This window comes from Heliangelus exortis, chromosome 2 (genome assembly GCF_036169615.1).
Source record: "Heliangelus exortis chromosome 2, bHelExo1.hap1, whole genome shotgun sequence".
NCBI lineage: Eukaryota > Metazoa > Chordata > Aves > Apodiformes > Trochilidae > Heliangelus > Heliangelus exortis.
This window is the reverse complement of record NC_092423.1, coordinates 1,032,048-1,051,008: the sequence shown is the minus strand read 5'-3', so window position 1 is coordinate 1,051,008 and position 18,961 is coordinate 1,032,048. Positions and strand designations below refer to the sequence as shown.

Below are 18,961 nucleotides of genomic sequence, written 5' to 3'. Positions count from 1 at the left end.
AACCTTCCCAAGGAGTTATCAGCTCTTTTAGGGTTGAGCAAAGGCATTGGGAGACCACTGGGACATTGTGTAGCTTCTTCCCTTGTTAGGAGGATGTGTAGTTCCTACTGCTCCATTGCTGTCTGAGGCACTGATCTGTGTTACTGCCCAGGAGTGCTGAGGGGCCCTCACCAATTGTGACAGAAACATTGACTAAAAGAGCTTCCAGCAGGACCAGGATTTTATCCACCAGCTTTCAGCCAGACCTGCACATTCCTCACCCATCCTTGCAGTCAGGTTGGCCATGGGGGAGAAATTCTTGAATTTGAGGGTGCTGAGCCCCTGGGTGCCCAGGTTGCCCAAGGAAGCTGTGGCTGCCCCATCCCTGGCAGTGTTGAAGGTTGGATGGGGCTTGGAGCCCCCTGGGCTGGGGGAGGGGTCCCTGACCATGGCAGGGGGTTGGGACTGGGGGGATTTAAGGTCCCTTCCAACCCAAACCATTCCATGGTTCTATTGGCCACACTCCCATTTCTCTGCAAGGTTCTCTTGCTCTCCCATGGTGTCACAGGATTTTTAAACCCCTGTCTTTCCTGAGGCCGTTAGTTCTTTTTTTTTTTTTTTTTTAATGAGTTACTGAAACTCGTTAAAGAAAGCCCCACTCTTCACTTTATGCCTGGTGGTGCCTTGGGTGAATTTCTGCAGCCTCCTGGTGATCTGTACCTGCAGAATCCCCCAATACCAGCACTAACCAACCAGACACATCCCAAACACACAGTACCAGCAGCTAAGCTGCCAAAGGCAGCCTGGGGGGAAGCTCTGGAGCTTCACTTGAGGCACCTCAATTCACACTGCTGTAAATATGAGCCTGGAAAGAGAGGAGAGATACAAGTCCTGCTCAGCACAAGGCTCTCAAGAAGAATGAGGACAGCTGTTAGTAACCCCAGGTCAGATTTCCTCCTGCCTGAGAAATCCTAAATTTAGGAAAGGGAGTGGACATGCAGTTTTTACCTTGATCCCTCCCAAAATGCAAGAGCTGTTTGGATAGACTTAAATATATGTATATATGGATAAAGTTCTATGCAAGGTTAACACTGAAGCAGTTGTCTTGCACCCTGCATTCACCCCCAGGCAACAGCACCTGAGAGACACCTGGGACAGGAGCCCAACACCACTGGCAGGGCTGTGGAGGAGCTGGGAACCCAGAGCCTGGGCTGTGCTGACTCAGGGCTCGTGGTGGAACTTGTCTTGGCACGTGAAAGCAGCACCCAGCAAGGCTGAACCCCCCCAGCCAGATCAGCAAAGATCAACAGCACACAGAATCCACTTGTTCCCACCTTGGGGAAGCTTCACAGCAGAAATAAAGAGCTGGAGATAAATCTGTTGTCACTGAGAGTTACAAAATCAGGAAAGCAACACCTTGACTGCTCACAGGGCTCATGGCTCACAGGCAGAAGTGACCTCACAGGTTTTCAACACAAAGATAATCACTGCAATTATCTCTGAACAGCAGAGGAGAAGGAATTCCACCTTCTCTGTGATGCTCAAAAAAAAAATGGTATTTGTATCTGTAGCTACCCAGGTGGAGCTCTTCTTAAAGGCAGAGGACACCAGCACATCAGGTTTGTTCTGACCACTCAGAATGAAATCCTTGGTGACAGAATCTGTCTGAGCACAAATCTGAGCACAGAACTTTTCTCAGCTCCTTGGAAGTGACTCTGAGGCCAGTGCAACATTTCTGACCATGCAGATAACTCAAACCCCAGTGGAGTCCCTGAGGAGAGCAGGGAATTTGTACCAACACATGCTGGAAAGGGAGAGTACAAGCTCCAGGGAGAACAGAGCAGGCAAGCAGGGCAAGAGCAACTTCCCCACTCCCCATTTTTAATTCATGGGTTTGGAGCCCACCACCAGGTGTTTGGGGAATCCTTTTGTTTTATTTATTGCTTTACTTGATTTATTCCATTAGGTTTTCTTTACTATTTTCTTCCTAAAGCACAGAAGACTCTGCAGCTCTTCTCTCGCCACACAGAAAGAGGTGGGGGGGGGAAAAAAAACCCAATTAAAAACCAAAATACAGCTCAGAAGGAACTTTTTTACAGGGCTAGAAAATCCCTGGTGTGACTTACCAGCAGGCCAGGATGCAGAGGCCAGTGAAGAGGATGATGGGGATGGGGTAGGAAGCACAGAGCAGCCCGTGGCTGTAGAAAGCCCCCGATATCCTCTCCCGCAGTTTGTCAGTCAGGGTCATCCTCAGCCTGGGGTCACCTCCTGGCCATCCCGGGACACAGCAGGGGCTCAGCCAGTCCCTGCATGTGCCCTGGAAAAGGCACTGGATCCAGCTGCCAGTTCAGAAAACAAAACAAAAAAAAAAAACAAACAAACAAAAAAAAAAGTGGTGAGAAAAATAAATAAAAGGAAAATTGAAATCGCCGACTCCTCCCTTTCCAGAAGAAGAAAAGGGAGAAACACTTCTGTTAAAATGACATCACACTTATTTTAAAATAAAAATTAGCACTTGTTAATGAGCCTACACTTGATCAGATTTCTTGGGTTTTGTCCCAAGGGCAGAAAACATCTCAGCAACTGATGGGCAGGGAGAAAGGGCAGGAACCCAGCTGGGAATCCAAGGGGTTGGGAAGGGAAAAAAGGAGGGAAGGAGGGAAGGAGGGAAGGAGGGAAGGAGGGAAGGAGGGAAGGAGGGAAGGAGGGAAGGAGGGAAGGAGGGAAGGAGGGAAGGGGGGAAGGGGGGAAGGGGGGAAGGGAGGAAGGGGGGAAGGGAGGAAGGGAGGAAGGGAGGAAGGGAGGAAGGGAGGAAGGGAGGAAGGGAGGAAGGGAGGAAGGGAGGAAGGGAGGAAGGGAAGAAGGGAAGAAGGGAGGAAGGGAGGAAGGGAGGAAGGGAGGAAGGGAGGAAGGGAAGAAGGGAAGAAGGGAAGAAGGGAAGAAGGGAAGAAGGGAAGAAGGGAAGAAGGAAAAAAGAAAAAGGAAAAAGGGAAAGGGGGAAGGGGAAAGGAGCTGAGGAGTCTAAGACTGAAGTGGCATCCTGAGGAGGTGCCAGCAGTGCCACCAGAGGGCCCTGATGCTGGCTGCCAGCAGGGGCTCCAGGGAGGTGCTGTGAGCATCACTTCACCCAGCAGCTGCCCAGAGGTTCAGGGGTGACACAAAACAAGGCACAAACCCTGTCCCCAGGGAAGTTGGGGCACAGGAACCCTGCCCTCTAAATCCATGGATTTGGGATTGTTTAACCCGAACTGCAAAGGCTGTGGTTGGTTCCCAGCAGAGCTGTGAGCAGGGAAAGGCTTCACCCCAAGGATTTTCCTTCCATCCAGCTCCCAGAACTCCTGTGGTTTTCTCTGGGAGGAATCCCAAGCCATTCCTGGGATGGAACACCCAGGCTGGGATCTCAGCCTCAAGGAACCAGTTCCTGAGGAGCCCCTGAGGGCTGCAGGGCCCTGAGTGCCACCTGAGAGTGCTCTGAGCACAGCAAGAGGAGGGGAGAAAATAAAACTATTTTAGGGTGCTTAAAACTTCCCCTGAATACACGGAACAGCAGGGGCCAGGGGGGCCAGGCTGGAAGGGCCTCAGGGATCACCTCACCCTTTCCAGGAAGGATCAGGGCTTGGATGAGACTTGGAAGTGTCCAAGTGCTGGGGATCCACCACCCCCTGGGGACATCCCTGCAGCTCCAGCTGCTCCAGGTCCAGGCCTGGGATCCAGCCTGGGATTCCCAGGGAATTCCTGAGGGGACGCTCCATCCCCTCACCCAGCTCCTTGAGGAAGGGACTGAGCAAACACCTCAGGAGCAGCTCCTGGAGCAGCCTCCACCCTCCCCAACAGTTCTGGTGAGGAGCAGGGCAAGCTCCTTGCACAGAAGAGAACTCCTCATTTCCTTGCTTCACCTGATGTGGAACTTTAGGAACACATCCAGAGCCAGCATTTGCTCACCAGGTTTGTTGTTTGGTTGCTTTCAGGTTGAAATTAAAATCTTTCTGAGCTTCCTTCTCTGCCACTGCTCAGCCAAGCTGTGAGCAGGGAGTGCTCCCAACCACAGCAGATTCTGCCAAGCCAGATCAGCCACCCCAAACCTCTGATTGTACAACAAATGTTGCCAAAGAGGCCGCTTTTTTTCTTATTATTATTCTGTCCTTTTGCATGACTGCAAACCTAAGTCAAAAGCTGGGCTGGAAGAAGAGAGCAGAAGGACATTTGCTCACAGGGTACATTTCTGGTTCACCTCAGGTCCAAGGGGCTGACACAGAGTGAAGCTCCCGACCTCATCAGGAGGAGAAAAAGCAAACAGGGAGCTGCAAAGAGCAGGTTGGGGCTTTTCAAGTCTCTTCAGTTCAAAATTAAGACAGATGTGGAGAGGCAGCTCAGCCTGTCTGCTCCTTCCTCCCATTCACACACGGTTCAGGTGGGATTCATGGAATGGTTTGGGTTGGGAGGGACCTTAAATCCCCCCCAGTGCCCCCCCTGCCATGGTCAGGGAGCCCTCCCCCAGCCCAGGGGGCTCCAAGCCCCATCCAACCTTCAACACTGCCAGGGATGGGGCAGCCACAGCTTCCTTGGGCAACCTGGGCACCCAGGGGCTCAGCACCCTCACCCCAAACAATTTCTCCCTCCCTCCCTGCCCAAGATCTCCTCTCCATCTCCCCTCTCCCAGCTCCAAACCCTTCCCCCTCGCAGGCTCCCATCCCTCCAGGCCCTTGTGAACAAGTATTAAAAATCCAGATATATTTAAAAATATATGAAGAAAATCCCTGCTCAGCAGTAACTTTTCCTGCACTTCAGAACATAACCTGCCCCATCCTGTGGCCCAGTCCCACCCCTGAGCTTTCAGCAGGAATTTACCCCAACATTTCCCAGGCAGAGCAGCAACTGGGGCAGAGTAGGAACAGCTCCACTCCCGTGTTTCTGTCCCCAAAAACCCCAACTCCAGCATCCCTGACCCTTCACACCTGTGACCTGCCTGAGCTCTGCAGCTGGGGAAGGGGAGGAACCCCGAGGAGAGAAGAGTTTATTAACAATGAGGGGTTTTTGCTGAAGTAGCCAATAATTTTCCCTCCCAGCCCAGCAGACATTGGTACCACATCTCCTTCAACCCAAAACAGGCTTTAGAATCACAGGCAAAAATCAGCCAGACTGCTTCAAATCACTGCTTTCCATGAGAATGTCTTTTATCTCTGCAAGATTTACAGAGGGTCTGGTGAGCACTGTGTCTCCTTCATCCCTGTGCACCTCCTCCACAGGACAGGGACATATTCACACACAGACACATGGCTGGAGCTATTTCAGGGCATCCCTGGGATCCATCCAAGCCACGGGAAGCAGGAGTGATCACTGGTAGCCACTGTGGCCAGCAGGTCAGGAGAGGGGATTCTGCCCCTCTGCCAGACCCCCCCTCAAATCCTGCTCCCAGCTCTGGTGTCCCCACCAGAAGAAGGACACAGAGCTGTTGGAACCAGTCCAGAGGAGGCCCCAGAGATGCTCCAGGGAATGGAGCAGCTCTGCTCCCAGGAGAGGCTGAGGAGCTGGGAGTGTTCAGCCTGGAGAAGAGAAGACTCCAGGGGGACCTTAGAGCTGCCCCCCAATCCCTGAAGGGAACCTCCAGGAAGGCTGCAGAGGGACTTTTCCTCAGAGTGTCCAGCCAGAGGACAAGGGGAAATGGATTGAAACTGCAGGAGAAGAGGTTCAGGCTGGAGCTGAGGAAGAAGTTCTTCAGCAGGAGGGTGCTGAGCCTCTGGAACAGATTGCCCAGAGAAGCTGTGGCTGCCCCCTCCCTGGAGGTGTTCAAGGCCAGGTTGGAGGAGGCTTGGAGCAACCTGGGCTGGATGAGAGGTGTCCCTGGGCATGGCAGCAGCTTGGAGCAGATGAGCTCTCAGCTCCCTGACAGCCTCAGACATCCCATAATTCCAAGAAATTCCACAGCTGTGAGTCCAGGACAGTGCCAGAAACTCAGCACCACGAGCAACCCCCTGAGAACAAGTGAAAGCAAAAAGCTTCCCATCAGCTGCAGAAAAGAGCAAAGATGTCAGATCAACACACAGCAAAGAAAAAAAAAAAACAAAAAAAAACCAAAAAAAACCCAAAAAAAAAAAAAAAAAAAAAATCACAAAACAACCCCCAGGTTTTCTTGCCCTTGGCTGGGCTGCAGAGCTGGTTCAGCTCCTTGAGATGCCCTCAGTGCAAGAAGTGGTGCCAGCTGCAGGAGCTCCAGGGTGAAGGAGAAAGAAGAGAGAGGGGGCCAGCCCTTGGGACCCCAATCCCCCTCCTCTGCAGGTGTGGATCCTCCTCTGCTGAGGGCTGGGGATAAATCTGCTGAAAAGGGAGGTGGGAAAAGCAGAAACCTGCCCAAGGCTCTCCCCTGCCTTCCCAACACACTGCCCAAGCAGCTCTAACACCCAGTGCCTGGTTCCCCACTGCCATTCCCACGGGAAGAATGAGAGGCTTTGTGCTGTGAGGGGCCAGGGAGGTCAGGAGGAAGGGAATGCTTTTCCTATGGGAAAATCCTGCCCAGTGCAGGAACCCCCCGGAGGCTGCTGGCCAGAATGGGTTAATCCTGACACTGCTCCCTCAGAAAGCAGGCTCTGAAAACCAGCCCTGAGGTTCCCAGCTCGGTGCTCTCCAGAGAAGGGGACGTTTCCCATTCAAGAGGCAGAAATTCCCCAGTAAATATCATTCCAGGCTGTGCTCCTTCCATTCCAAGTCTGCAGCCAAAAGGGTGTTTCGAGTCTGAATGGAGTTTTGGAAGCAGCTCCCAAGAGAGAGGATGTGTCCAGCCCAGCAGAACCAGCACACCAGTGCTCAGCACCCAGCTGGATTGGAGCTGAACCTCTGAGCCCCCAGCAGAGCACAGTGTGAGGATCAGCTCTGCAGCCCCCTCCCCTCCTCACTTATCCTCTGCAGCCCCCTCCCCTCCTCACTTATCCTCTGCAGCCCCCTCCCCTCCTCACTTATCCTCTGCAGCCCCCTCCCCTCCTCACTTATCCTCTGCAGCCCCCTCCCCTCCTCACTTATCCTCTGCAGATCCCTCCAAACTCTCCACAGCAGCCAAACATTTGGGTTTTGTGCCCCAACTTTGCTTGGCAGCCCATTCCCCTCAGTCAACTCCTAAAAAAAGCACCAAACCCAACCCAAAGCAGGCTTCTCAGCAAGGTGGGAGGATTAAAGACCAAGGAGTTACATCCTGATACAAAATTCTACACCAGTTCAGTGGCCACTTACTCCCTTCTCACCCTTTTGCCCCTTCTCCTCCCCCTGCACATGAACACTGAGATTTCATCAACTCAGAAGCCCTCTGCAGCAGTTCCCACTCCCCAAGTGGTGTCTCACCCATTTTGCAGACTTTTGATCAGATCTCAGAATGCTGGAGGAGCTACAATGACAGAGGAACTAAAGGGACAAAAAGCCAAAATAATCTTAGCACCCTGGCTGAGGGTTGGGCTTGATGAGCTCAAAGATCTTTTCCTACCTAAAGGATCCTGTAACATATTCCCTGCTTCCAAGGAAGGGACTGACATTCCAAACAAGTTTCCCAGCCAATTCTCAGGCATCTTTTTAGCTTTATCTGCCTCAAGAGAACCTCAGCTCCACTCCTGCTTAAAAATAACAATTTGTTGAATGTAGTCTCTACCAAAAACCCCTTTCCTGCTTCCTAAAATACTTCCAACAAAAAAAAAAAGTATCCAGATGTAGAAAAACTCCTCAGCTTCCAAATTTAATCTTTTTGCATCCAGCCAGAGGAAGCTCATTGCTTTATTCAGTGTACTGGAGCTTACCCAAGAGGAGAAAACATTTCCCCAGCTCTTCTTCCTCACCCCAGAGCTCTTGGACAGCCTCAGCAATGATTTGGTCTCCACTGACAACTTACTACAGAGAAAAAACGCACAATCCCAAGGGAGAGCTTCTCCCTGGAGATGTGGGGCAGGGCTGTGTCAGCAGGGTTTGTTATGATTGCAGAAACACTGTTGGCATTTGGCTTTTGCAGGGAAGCCACGGAGATACCTGATGGAAAACCTGCCAAATTGGCTGGGACAAGGGCCAACCAGAGAAGAAAAGGTGAGGGAAAGAGAGCAGAGAACCCCTGAGTTCAGCTTCGTGTTGGCACTGAGCTGCTGAGCAGATTTCTGGACACCAGACTTGTCCTCAGGCTCCATTTGTCTCCAGTCTGCCAGAGGAAAGTAAATGGTACTGACCCTGTACATGGTACTGACCCTGTAAATGGTACTGACCCTGTACATGGTACTGACCCTGTCAGCAACCATGGGGAAACCCAGAGCTCAGGATCCCAAACACTGCCCAGGCTGACACCAACTCCCAGAGAACCCCCAGGTGAGGCTGTCAGGGAGCTGAGAGCTCATCTGCTCCAAGCTCCTGCCATGCCCAGGGACACCTCTCATCCAGCCCAGGTTGCTCCAAGCCTCCTCCAACCTGGCCTTGAACCCCTCCAGGGAGGGGGCAGCCACAGCTTCTCTGGGCAATCTGTTCCAGAGGCTCAGCACCCTCCTGCTGAAGAACTTCTTCCTCAGCTCCAGCCTGAACCTCTTCTCCTGCAGTTTCAATCCATTTCCCCTTGTCCTCTGGCTGGACACTCTGAGGAAAAGTCCCTCTGCAGCCTTCCTGGAGGTTCCCTTCAGGGATTGGGGGGCAGCTCTAAGGTCCCCCTGGAGTCTTCTCTTCTCCAGGCTGAACAATCCCAGCTCCTCAGCCTCTCCTGGGAGCAGAGCTGCTCCATTCCCCGGATTTCTGGTTCTCCCACATGGGATGTTTGAGAGGAGGAGGAAGGACACCCTGAGCTGTCTGCACCCCAGTTTCCACACTCATGTAATGATTTCAGTTTCTTCTCTGTTCCACTCTTAAGGATATGATTTATTTTTCTTTTATTTTATTTTTTTTTCTTTTTACCCCATCAAGTCCTCATGTTCAGAGATGAAGCATCAGGATTCCAGGGTCACCCCTGCAGTGGTGGCAGCAGGAGGAGATGTTCCTCTGCACGTAGCATTATTTTCCCCATGTGCATCACTCACCACTCACTGCCCTGGAACTGAATCTCTCGTTTTGTTGCCTGGGCACTTGGTGTGGAATTACTTCTGCCAACCTGGTGTTTGTCACCATGAGTAACAGACAACTGGAGGTGTCCCTTAGGTCAACACTGCACCTTTTTTTTTTTTTTTTTAGGGAAGTTCTGAATGAGGCAATCAGCTCAGTTCCTGGGGGGACTGGCTGGTACCTCCCTCTACAAAAAGAATCAGACATTTGTTGGGACCCTTTCTTAACCTCTCTTGTAATCAACTTCTGCCCACAGGAAGGTCCTGCCCCCTCACCACATCTCAGCTGAGTATTTCAGAAGTGGCAGCAACACCCTCTGCTCCTGGGCCGTGGCTGCTCTGCTCTCACCTTCTGTAGCCCCTTCACTGGCACACCCAGGGCCTGATGGCACAGAATCCCAGAGAGGTTTGGGTTGGAAGGGACCTTAAATCCCCCCCAGTGCCCCCCCTGCCATGGTCAGGGACCCCTCCCCCAGCCCAGGGGGCTCCAAGCCCCATCCAACCTTCAACACTGCCAGGGATGGGGCAGCCACAGCTTCCTTGGGCAACCTGGGCACCCAGGGGCTCAGCACCCTCACCCCAAACAATTTCTCCCTCCCTCCCTGCCCAAGATCTCCTCTCCATCTCCCCTCTCCCAGCTCCAAACCCTTCCCCCTCGCAGGCTCCCATCCCTCCAGGCCCTTGTCCCAAGTCCCTCCCCAGCTTTCCTGGAGCCCCTTCAGGACCTGGAAGGTGCTCTAAGGTCTCCCCATGGGATCCTTCTCTTCTCCAGCCTCAACACCAACTCTCTCAGCCTGGCTCCAGAGCAGAGCTGCTCCAGCCCTCCCAGCAGCTCCAGGGCCTCCTCTGCACTGGCTCCAACAGCTCCATGTCCTTCCTGTGTAATTAGCACTTGGGGTCCATCCTATTTTTGTGGAAATCAATTTTTTCAACACTTCAGAAACTGTACAAGTTTAGGCTACCTGGTAAGTGCACTCATACAGAGTATTTATCCTAAAGAAAGATCTCTGTTGGCTACTGTTTGCATCCTGGAATTAAGTTCTGGAGTCAGGAACTCCTGGAAAGGAAAAAGTTGATCAAATTCCTCAGTGTTTGGGCCTGGGGCATCCTGCAGCGCTGGTGCTGAAGGGAGAGGTGGGTTTGATGGAAAAGCTCCCACATGTAACTGCTCAGGGGAGCTGCATCACTCCTGGGGGATTTTTAGGAGGTTCCCCAGCAGTCTGCCCTGCAGCAGCTGCAGTGATAGACAAAAAGAAGCTGATTTTTAAATGTGGTGCTGGAGAAACAGCTGTGGCTGGGGGCTTCTTGAGCCAGAGCAGTGCTTGTCCTCCCCAGGCTGCACCCACCAGCCCTGACCTACTACAGCTCCTACTTCTACTCATGCCACTTCCAAACCTCTCTGCAAGCTCAACTCTGACATCTTCAGCTGTGCCTTCTGTTCAGGGGATCCATACACACAGAGGGTGTCACTCCTGAAGGGGTCACTTGGTCAGACCCCTCCTCAGTGTCCTTTCTGGAAAGCTGCCCAGTACTCCATGTTTTATGGACTAACACAAAAACCCCAAAGCCAGAGCTGGAGCAGAGCCCCCGAGCTGTGTGTGAAGCACACAAGGCCAGGAGGGAGCTCCTGCACTGCAGGGCACCAACTTCTCCCTCTGTTTCACTCCCAGCTCCTCTGACCCACCCAGCATCACCCAGGCACGGGCAGAGACCCACAGGACAAACCTGGGCAGTAACTACAGCAGAAAGGGCTGAGGAGGGACTCAGAGCTCCAGTTCCTGCACCTCACTCAGAGCAGATGATCCCCAAGGTCTCTCTCATCCTGAGCCATCCTGTGGTATTCTCAGGGTGTTTATTTATCAGGTTTGTACCCATCACACAGTGGCACCTCCCAGAGCTTTTTAAAACCTCACTTGAGAATCTTCTTAGGACCAAAATCCACACCTGAGTGCATCCAGCACAGAGGGAAGCTTTTCCTTCTGCAGCCAGACCCAGAGCTGACTTATCCTGGAGAGAAATCAGCTGCCTTGGCCAGGGCAGTCCCACACAGCCACTCACTCCTGCCACACACACCTCTCCATTGCTCAAATGATGCCCACTAAAGCTTTCCAGCTGGTTTTGGGTTTGGTTTCAGTCTGTGCTTTCAGCACAGGGGTGGCAGTACCTCAGGTAAATGAGAGCTTGGAGAATCATAAAATCCCAGACTGGTTTGGGGTGGAAGGGACTTCATCCAGTTCCAACCCCCCTGCCATGGTCAGGGACCCCTCCCCCAGCCCAGGGGGCTCCAAGCCCCATCCAACCTTCAACACTGCCAGGGATGGGGCATAAAATTGAAATCCAGAGTATAGTGAAACACTAGAAAAAGGTATCCAGCTGCTAGCATGAAAAATAAGAACAGCCAGTCTGAGTTTAACCAAATTCTTGCAGTCTGTCATCCTGCCCCCAGCTGTGAGGCAGCAAATGGTTTGGGAAAGAGTCCACAGAGCTGGAGAGCATGGACTGACACTTCCCCCAGGACCCCCACTCCTTACACACCTGGGTGCACAGAGACAGAGCTGCTGAGAACTGGAGAAGAGGAGGCTCAGGGGAGACCTCATCACTCTCTCCAACTCCCTGAAAGGAGGTTGGAGCCAGGGGGGGGTCAGGCTCTGCTCCCAGGCAGGTATCAGTAAGACAAGAAGCCATGATCTTAAGAATTTTTTTCCTAATATCCAACCTAAACCTCCCGTGGCAGAGCTTCAGCTCTGCCAGGGGAGGTTTAGGTTGGATATTAGGAAGAAATTCTTTCCAGAGAGGGTGCTCAGGCATTGGAATGGGCTGCCCAGGGAAGGGGTGGATTCTCCATCCCTGGAGCTATTTCAAAAGAGCCTGGATGTGGCACTCAGTGCCATGGGCTGGGAACCACGGGGGGAGTGGAGCAAGGGTTGGACTTGATGATCTCTGAGGTCCCTTCCAACCCAGCCCATTCTGTGATTCTATGATTCTGTGATTCTGTCAACTGTGCTGCTGAAGGGCTACAGGAGCCACTGTTTGGAGCAGCTTTGCATCCCAAGGTTCTCAAGGACTTTTGCTCCCATCAATATATCTGAAAAGAGTTTTGAAACCCCTCCTGGCTGCTGAAGTGTGCTGCAGCACTACATCCTCCTGCTTAGCTGTGCCACAGGGCTGTGGGAACCACAGAATCAGCTCATCCAGCTCCAGTCCCTTTCTCCACAATACAGAAATTCCATGACCTCTGCAGTGCCCTCCTCACACTCTTGTTTTCCAGGCAGAAGACAACAATTGTTTATTCTCTTCTCATACAGGAACTACTCCACAGCCACAACATTTTTAAATCCATCACATTTGAGAGATGCCAAAGAGCTGTACCAGAACACCCAGAACACCACAAATCCCCCACTAACCCTGCTCCTGCTGTGCCCCAGTCTGTCCCAGTCACTCCCCAGTGAAAAGACACCACCCACCCACCCCAGTACCACTGACCCTGCCCAGGCAGCTCTCCCCTCTTCCTTTCCTCCATCATATGCTGATTATCAGGACATTCACAAACCATTCATTTGTTTTTATCCCCTGGTGGCCCCTGCCAGTCAGGTTTGATTGCTGCCTCAGCCCTTCTTATGTGGTCTTGAATAAAAAAACCCCTCTGGGTTTTTCAGGCAACATTTAAGTTGTCAAATCCATTTCTGGATTTTGAATCCTGTCCCCCAGCACATCTGCTCCTGCAGCAGGGAGGAAAGCAACACTGCCAGTTAGTACTTTAAGTGTAAAAATGGGATTTTCTGTTTTTTTTTTTTTTTAACCCAACACTGCTTTTTTATGACAGAGTTCAGGTACCTGGGAAGCACCTGCTGTTTATTACCACAACACACCCAGCAGATTCCCTCTATTTTTTCCCCTCAGCAGTTCTGCAATCATTCATTTACCTCAGCAAACAGGTACCTGACACGACCATGACTTTTTTTCCCTGCTTCTTTATCTATCCTTCCCCTGCAGAGGATACACTTCCTGGTTCTGAACCCTCCCTTTGGTACAGAAATCAGAATTAGTGGTTAATGATCTCTATTAAAACAAACCAACCACCCCTGCTCCATTTAGGTTCTGACTGTCTGGTTCCAACCACCTTTGACCACAACTATCTTGGAAGAGATTGTGCCACAAGAAATACTCAATATCCCAGGTTTATTCAGCCCTTTTACAGGGCAGGGAGACTTAAACTGGACACTTTTTTAGAAGTGCCCCCAGCAGGCAGACACATCCTCAGTGTTCACTGCTTGTGTTCAGGTCACTGCCTCAGCCCTGGGTGCATCACCACCTTTTTCAGCTGCTGAATTTAATTCAGCTTTGGTCTCAGCTTTCCTCTGTAGATGCAACAACAGCATTTTTTTTTTTTTTCTGGTTTACCAAGATCACAGCTTAAAGAGGGTCATTTGCTTCCTAGAAGAAAGTTTCCCTTCCCCCAAAAAAACTCCCTCAGAGACACCTTTTGAGCAGCCAGTCCCATGAAGAACACAGAGACCAGAAGTTTCCTGACTGATTAGGGTTGGATCAAACAAAGTTTGTGCATTAAGCACTATCATTTTTCCTAAAAAAACAAAGTGTTGTGGAAACCTATCAAGCACCAATCCTCCCATCTCAGCTGGATCTGGTTTCTGCAGCACCAGCTGGGCACCTGCAGACAGCTGTCAAGTTGTCCTAAAACCACTTGGTTTGGCAGAAAACCAGCAGACTCCCTGTGGGGGAAACACCCGAGAGTTTGAGAGGGATTTTCACTCTGAACTCCTGAGGACTGGGAAGTTTTGGCTGTGAGCATCAGCTAATTAACACTGTCCCCTCCGAGGCAGGATGCTACCACCCACAGAGTCACAACAAACACAGACAGCAAACACAGCTCTGCTGATTCCCTGGAATGGAAAGCAAAAATTAAGGAAACTTCAGCAATTTCCCCGAATTGTTCCCTAAAAAAAAAAAAAAAAAAACATAACAAAACAAAAAAAACCTACAATAAAACAAAACCCAAAAAACCAAACAAACCACCACCTAAAAAACCCAAACAAACCACTCAGCCTTTAACAGTTTTCATTATAAATAAAGTCAGTCTGCACTTCTTTAATGCCTTCCAGAAGGGCCCTGAGGAGGCAGCAGGAGGGAGCAGAGCATCTGTAAGGGATTGATTTGCAGCAGGTTCCAGCAGCACTTGGTGAGCCTGGGGAGCTACCAGGGCAGGCAGGGTTTTGTTCTCTCCACCATCACACAGAATTCAATATTTTTCTTTCTAATAATCACCAATACCAAAACCCTGGACTGGAAAAATCACTCAAGCTCTCTTCTTCCCAACAGTGAAACAATCCCCAAACTACCCTGAGAGAGGAGTCTGGAAGGCTGACTCTGGCATTGTCTTCTGAAAACAACCCAACTATTATTCCCACAGCATCTTTATCACAATGCTCCACACAAGATTAATGCAGTTTTTAACCAAAGAAATGCAAGCCCTCCTCTCCCCTCCTCATTCAGCACCACTCTGCTGCTGCAGCTGCAACTCAGAGTTAGAACCTAGAATTTTATTTCCTTCCCAAGGGACCCCAGCTATGCAGAGGCTGTTCTGGCACCCCAGGACTGTCCCTTCACCTGAGGACACAAATTAAAGAATTTCCTTCAAGGCAACCACCTTTAAGTCCCTGCTCCTCCACTTTCCCTTTGGGATTTTGGTAGTGTGAAGCAACAACTCACAGCCACAGGGCTGCAAGACCACACAACTGCTGTGCTCCTGAGGCTTCCCTCACCCTTTGAACACATCACATAAACTTGAAGGGAAGGAGAAGACATTCCAGCTCAGGAATGCTTCTGAAGCTGGGCCTAGAGCTGGTCTCCTTCTAAACCCAAGGCAGAGCTCCTCAGCCCAAGCACCACGTGCTCCCTGCTGGAAAAAAAAAGTCTGTTGTACAAGGGAGAAAGTTGCCTGCAGCTCCCTGGGCAGTTCCCTGTCAGGTCAGCAGCAGAGGAAGGAGGATTCCCAGCTGGAATCTGCTGGAAGTGCTGCTGCTCCCCCTCTGCTCATCACCCAGCACGTTGTGCTGCAGACAGGTGAAATTATTTGTGTTCATCAGGCTGCACCTGGTCTTTAACTTTGCCCAGAGAAAGGATAAAAAAAAAAAAAAAAAGACTTTTCTATGCCTAACTCCATGAACTCTGACAACAGAGAGGCCTAGCAACCCACTGAATAAAAATAACAGTGAATAACTCACCACCCATCCTCAGAGCCTGACCAATCCACTCATCACCGAGACTCTGACACCTAAAAAAACTATTTTAATGCTCCTGAGACAAAACCTGTTCCTTCTCTGCTCTCTCCTGGCGTTCTATTTGGAAAAACAAACAGTGCTGTATCCAGTTAACTGAGAACCCTGAGGAGGGGCTGGGGAAGGCCCCAGGAGCAGTGCACAGCTCTCCATGTGTCACAGTGAAAATCCCGGGGTGTTTTCCTTTTCTTCTCCACTGCAGGCAGCTAATCTCCTTCCTGCATTACACAACAGCTCCTGTAATCCTAAATGTATCACCCCAGCACGCTGGCAGAGAGCAGCTCCAGGTTCCCCAAAGAGCATGCCTCATCTGTGCCCCTCTCCCAGGGGAGAGAAGAACTTGAATTTGCCTTTCAGCAACCCTGAAACCAAGTGGGTGCTGCAGGGATGCTCTGGCACTGTCAGGATTCTGCCAAAGACAAACCCACCACCACCTGGGGATTCCAACACAGCTCCTGGCTCCTCACGAAAGAAGAGGGAAAACATCCACTTGGAAAGAAGCTGAGCCCTAAATGTCAGCACGACAAAGAGAAGGGTGCTGAGCCAGGAGGATCCTCACAGCAGACTCGTTGTGAGGAGGGGGTAACCATCCCCCCCCCCAGGCAAACCCAGCCAGCACAGGACCTGCACTCCCACTTTCCTCATTCCCTCCATGGCCACAATCCTCCTTTTCCATGTCCTCCTGGTTCTGCTGCAGATGGGTGAGCTGCTGGGACATGGCCTCACCGCAGAAAGGGCTTTTTAAAGAAAGTTTTGGACAAGAAAGTCTTTATGTGTGAGCTCAGGCTTCAGGACTCTTCAGCAAACCCCTTTAAGCTGGGAGCTGCAGGGGCCATGCCCATGGCTAAGCTGAGCCGGGCTCCCCTTTTCCTACAGGAATTCCACTGCTGCTCCAGCACAAGTGCAAAAGTGACACCAAGAACATCTGAAAATAAGCGGTGTGGTTTGTGTATCTTCCATTAACTTCTGTAAATATTAGGCCATGAAACCAAAGTTCTGATGGGTCTATTTAAACAACTCCCTGCTCATTTTTTTTTTTTTTTTTAATTTTAAAAAAAATTTTTTTAGACCTTTTTCTTAAGACACCTCCAAAACTCTACCTGTAAAAGGCACAAAGCCCCCATTTTTTTTTTCCAACTTAAAAAATCAACTGCTCACACCCGACAAAAACGAGGAAAACACCCCCCACAGCCCTTCCCCCCTTGTCACTTAACAAGCAGAAAGAATTAACCAGAACCCCCATTATTAAACACTTTTTGCCCCCCAACACCCCCTCAGCCAAGCCCCAAAAAAACTGGGGGGGGACACGGGCCCCAACCCCCTTTGTGCGCCCTAAACCAGCCCGGAAAGGCCCAGGGGGGGTGGTGTTTACCTCAGGAGAGGCCTAAAGGCCTCGTTTACCTCAGGATTGAGGGCTGAGCGCTTTAATTTGGCGTTAAAATGGGGGGGGATGGGAGGGGGGCGCGCACCGTCCCCTCACACGCGTGAATGCGCGTTCGCGTCTGTGAGGGGCGGGTGCGCGCCCAGGCCCGGTGATTTCAGGGTGAAAACCCCTCAGAACCACCCCGGGGAGCGCGTTCTCCGCCGCCTCTCACCTCAGGACGAGGGAAGCGGCGTCTCCTTCCTCACCTCCCACTTCCTCCGCGTTCGGCGGGCGAATTTATTCCGATTTTTTTTTTTTTTTCTTTTTGAGGTGGATTTCTTCTTTCTTTAAGGAGGAAGGGGGCGGGATGCTGCTTCTTCTCCTCCTCCAACCTCTTCTCCCCTCAGCCTCCCGCCCTCCCCAGGTTTTTAGGGCCGTTTTCTCCCGTTTCGCACCCACCCCCTCCCGCCCTCCCCCCGCTGCCGCCGCCGCCAGGCCCCACGCGCGCGCGCAGCGGCCTACGCGAGCCACGCCCCCTCCCGCCCTAACCACGCCTCCTCCCGCCGTTACAGCGTCCCATTGGTCAAAAAGCTGTTTAAATTTGCATAGCCACGCCTACATCACCGCTAGGCCACTCCCCCTCGAGGGGGCGGGCGCGCCGCGGAGGGGATGGCGGCGGGAACACGTGGAGGGGGAATGGCGGAGGGGGACACAAAATGGGAGCTGTGGGGTACGGGGAGGGGGGCGAGAGCGGGGCAGGGGGGTCCTGAGGCACACAGGGGATGGCGGGAGAGGGGACGGACGGGTGGGGTTTAAGGGGAGAGCGTGCACGGGGGAATGGAGGGGTTCGGGGGGGGGGTGGGCTCCAGGAGTCCTGGGGGTGAGCGGGGCCGGAGGGAGGGACTTGCAGCGGGGGCTTGGCAGGGGGGATGGCGGTGAAGCCGGTGCCCAGAGGTCCAGGGAGGGGGGGACACAGAGACGGTTACCCCAGGCACAGAGGGACGTGGCTTGGGCTGCGTCAGGGGGGCTGTGAGGGGCTGGGAAGTGTCATGGGGAAGGGGCAGCTGGAACACTGGGGCGAGGGATGGGGGGTTTCTGCCAAATAAAGCCCGTCCTGCTCCTGCCAGCACAGCCCTGGGTGTCGCACAGCCCTGGGTGTCACACAGCCCGGACAGAGGTCAGGGTGTTCCCTGTGCCTCCCGGAGCAGAGTCACTCCTGTCCCTTCCCCTGGTGACAGAGGAAGCCGTGGGCAGGCCAAGGGCTGCACGGAGGCTGCCCCAGCAGGGTGGTGATGATGGGAGGCAGCAGAGCTCCCACCACGCCCAGCACATCTCCTGGGTGCCCAATATCCTAAAATCCTAGAAAGTGTCCTGGAAGTAAATCAGAGCGAGAATGGTTGGCTCCCAGCATGGATTGGGTTGGAAGGGACCTTAAAACTCATCCAGTCCCAATTCCCTGTATGGTCAGGGACCCCTCCCCCAGCCCAGGGGGCTCCAAGCCCCATCCAACCTTCAACACTGCCAGGGATGGGGCAGCCACAGCTTCCTTGGGCAACCTGGGCACCCAGGGGCTCAGCACCCTCAAATTCAACAATTCCTTCCCCATCTCCAACCTCAATCTCCCCTTTTTCTCCAAGTTTTAACCCATTTCCCTTGTCCTCTCCCTACCCCCCCGTGTCCAAAGCCCTCCCCCAGCTTTCTTGGAGCCCCTTCAGATATTGGAAGGTTGCTCTGAGCTCACCTGGGAGCCTCCTCTTCTCCAGGCTGAACAACCCCAATCCCTCAGCCTGGCTTCCCAGGGAGCTGCTCAGCCCTCTGAGCATTTCAGTGGCTCTGCTCTGGACACCTTCCAGGAGCTCTGTGTCCTTCTGCTGTTGGGGACTCCAGACCTGGGCACAGCACTGCAGGGGGGGGAATCCCCTCCCTTGAGCAGTTGCTGAAGGCCCTGGGGCTGCTCCCACCAAGGCCAAGGGCACCCAGAGCAGATCCCTGGGCCAGGTCCCACAGTGGGGCTGCAGCATTGCACAAACCCCTGGCAGCCAAACAAAGCTGTGGGTGCAGCAGAGGCCCCCAGCACGCAGATGTTGTCCAACCCTGACACAAGGCCACCCTGTTCTGTCCTCAGTCCCATCCCTCCTAATCTCCCGTTTTCTCCACCTCCTTCCCAGCAGTGTCAGCTCTGGAGCAAGGTCTGGGTTGGGTGACAGCCAGGCCTGGTGGCCTTGGCTCAGCAGAGCTGCCAGAGCCACCTCCAGCCCGCAGGTCCTGGTGCCAAACAC

General features: G+C 52.5%; 1 protein-coding gene across 7 annotated transcripts in view; it reads right to left on the bottom strand.

Annotated features, from left to right (window-relative positions):
• Positions 1-18,961, bottom strand: part of SCAP (SREBF chaperone) — an 85,744-nt gene that overhangs the window by 34,726 nt on the left and 32,057 nt on the right. For 3 of the 7 annotated variants that reach the window (XM_071734503.1, XM_071734507.1, XM_071734508.1), the window contains exons 1-2: positions 16,915-17,157; positions 2,106-2,318 (exon numbers count right to left, since the gene is read on the bottom strand). In XM_071734503.1, coding sequence (XP_071590604.1) covers positions 2,106-2,227 — 122 coding nt within the window. In that variant the 5' untranslated portion in view covers positions 2,228-2,318; positions 16,915-17,157. Of the gene's footprint in view, positions 1-2,105; positions 2,319-16,914; positions 17,202-18,961 lie in introns of those variants that run through there. The other 4 variants (XM_071734504.1, XM_071734509.1, XM_071734506.1 and 1 more) reach the window with 4 other exon arrangements.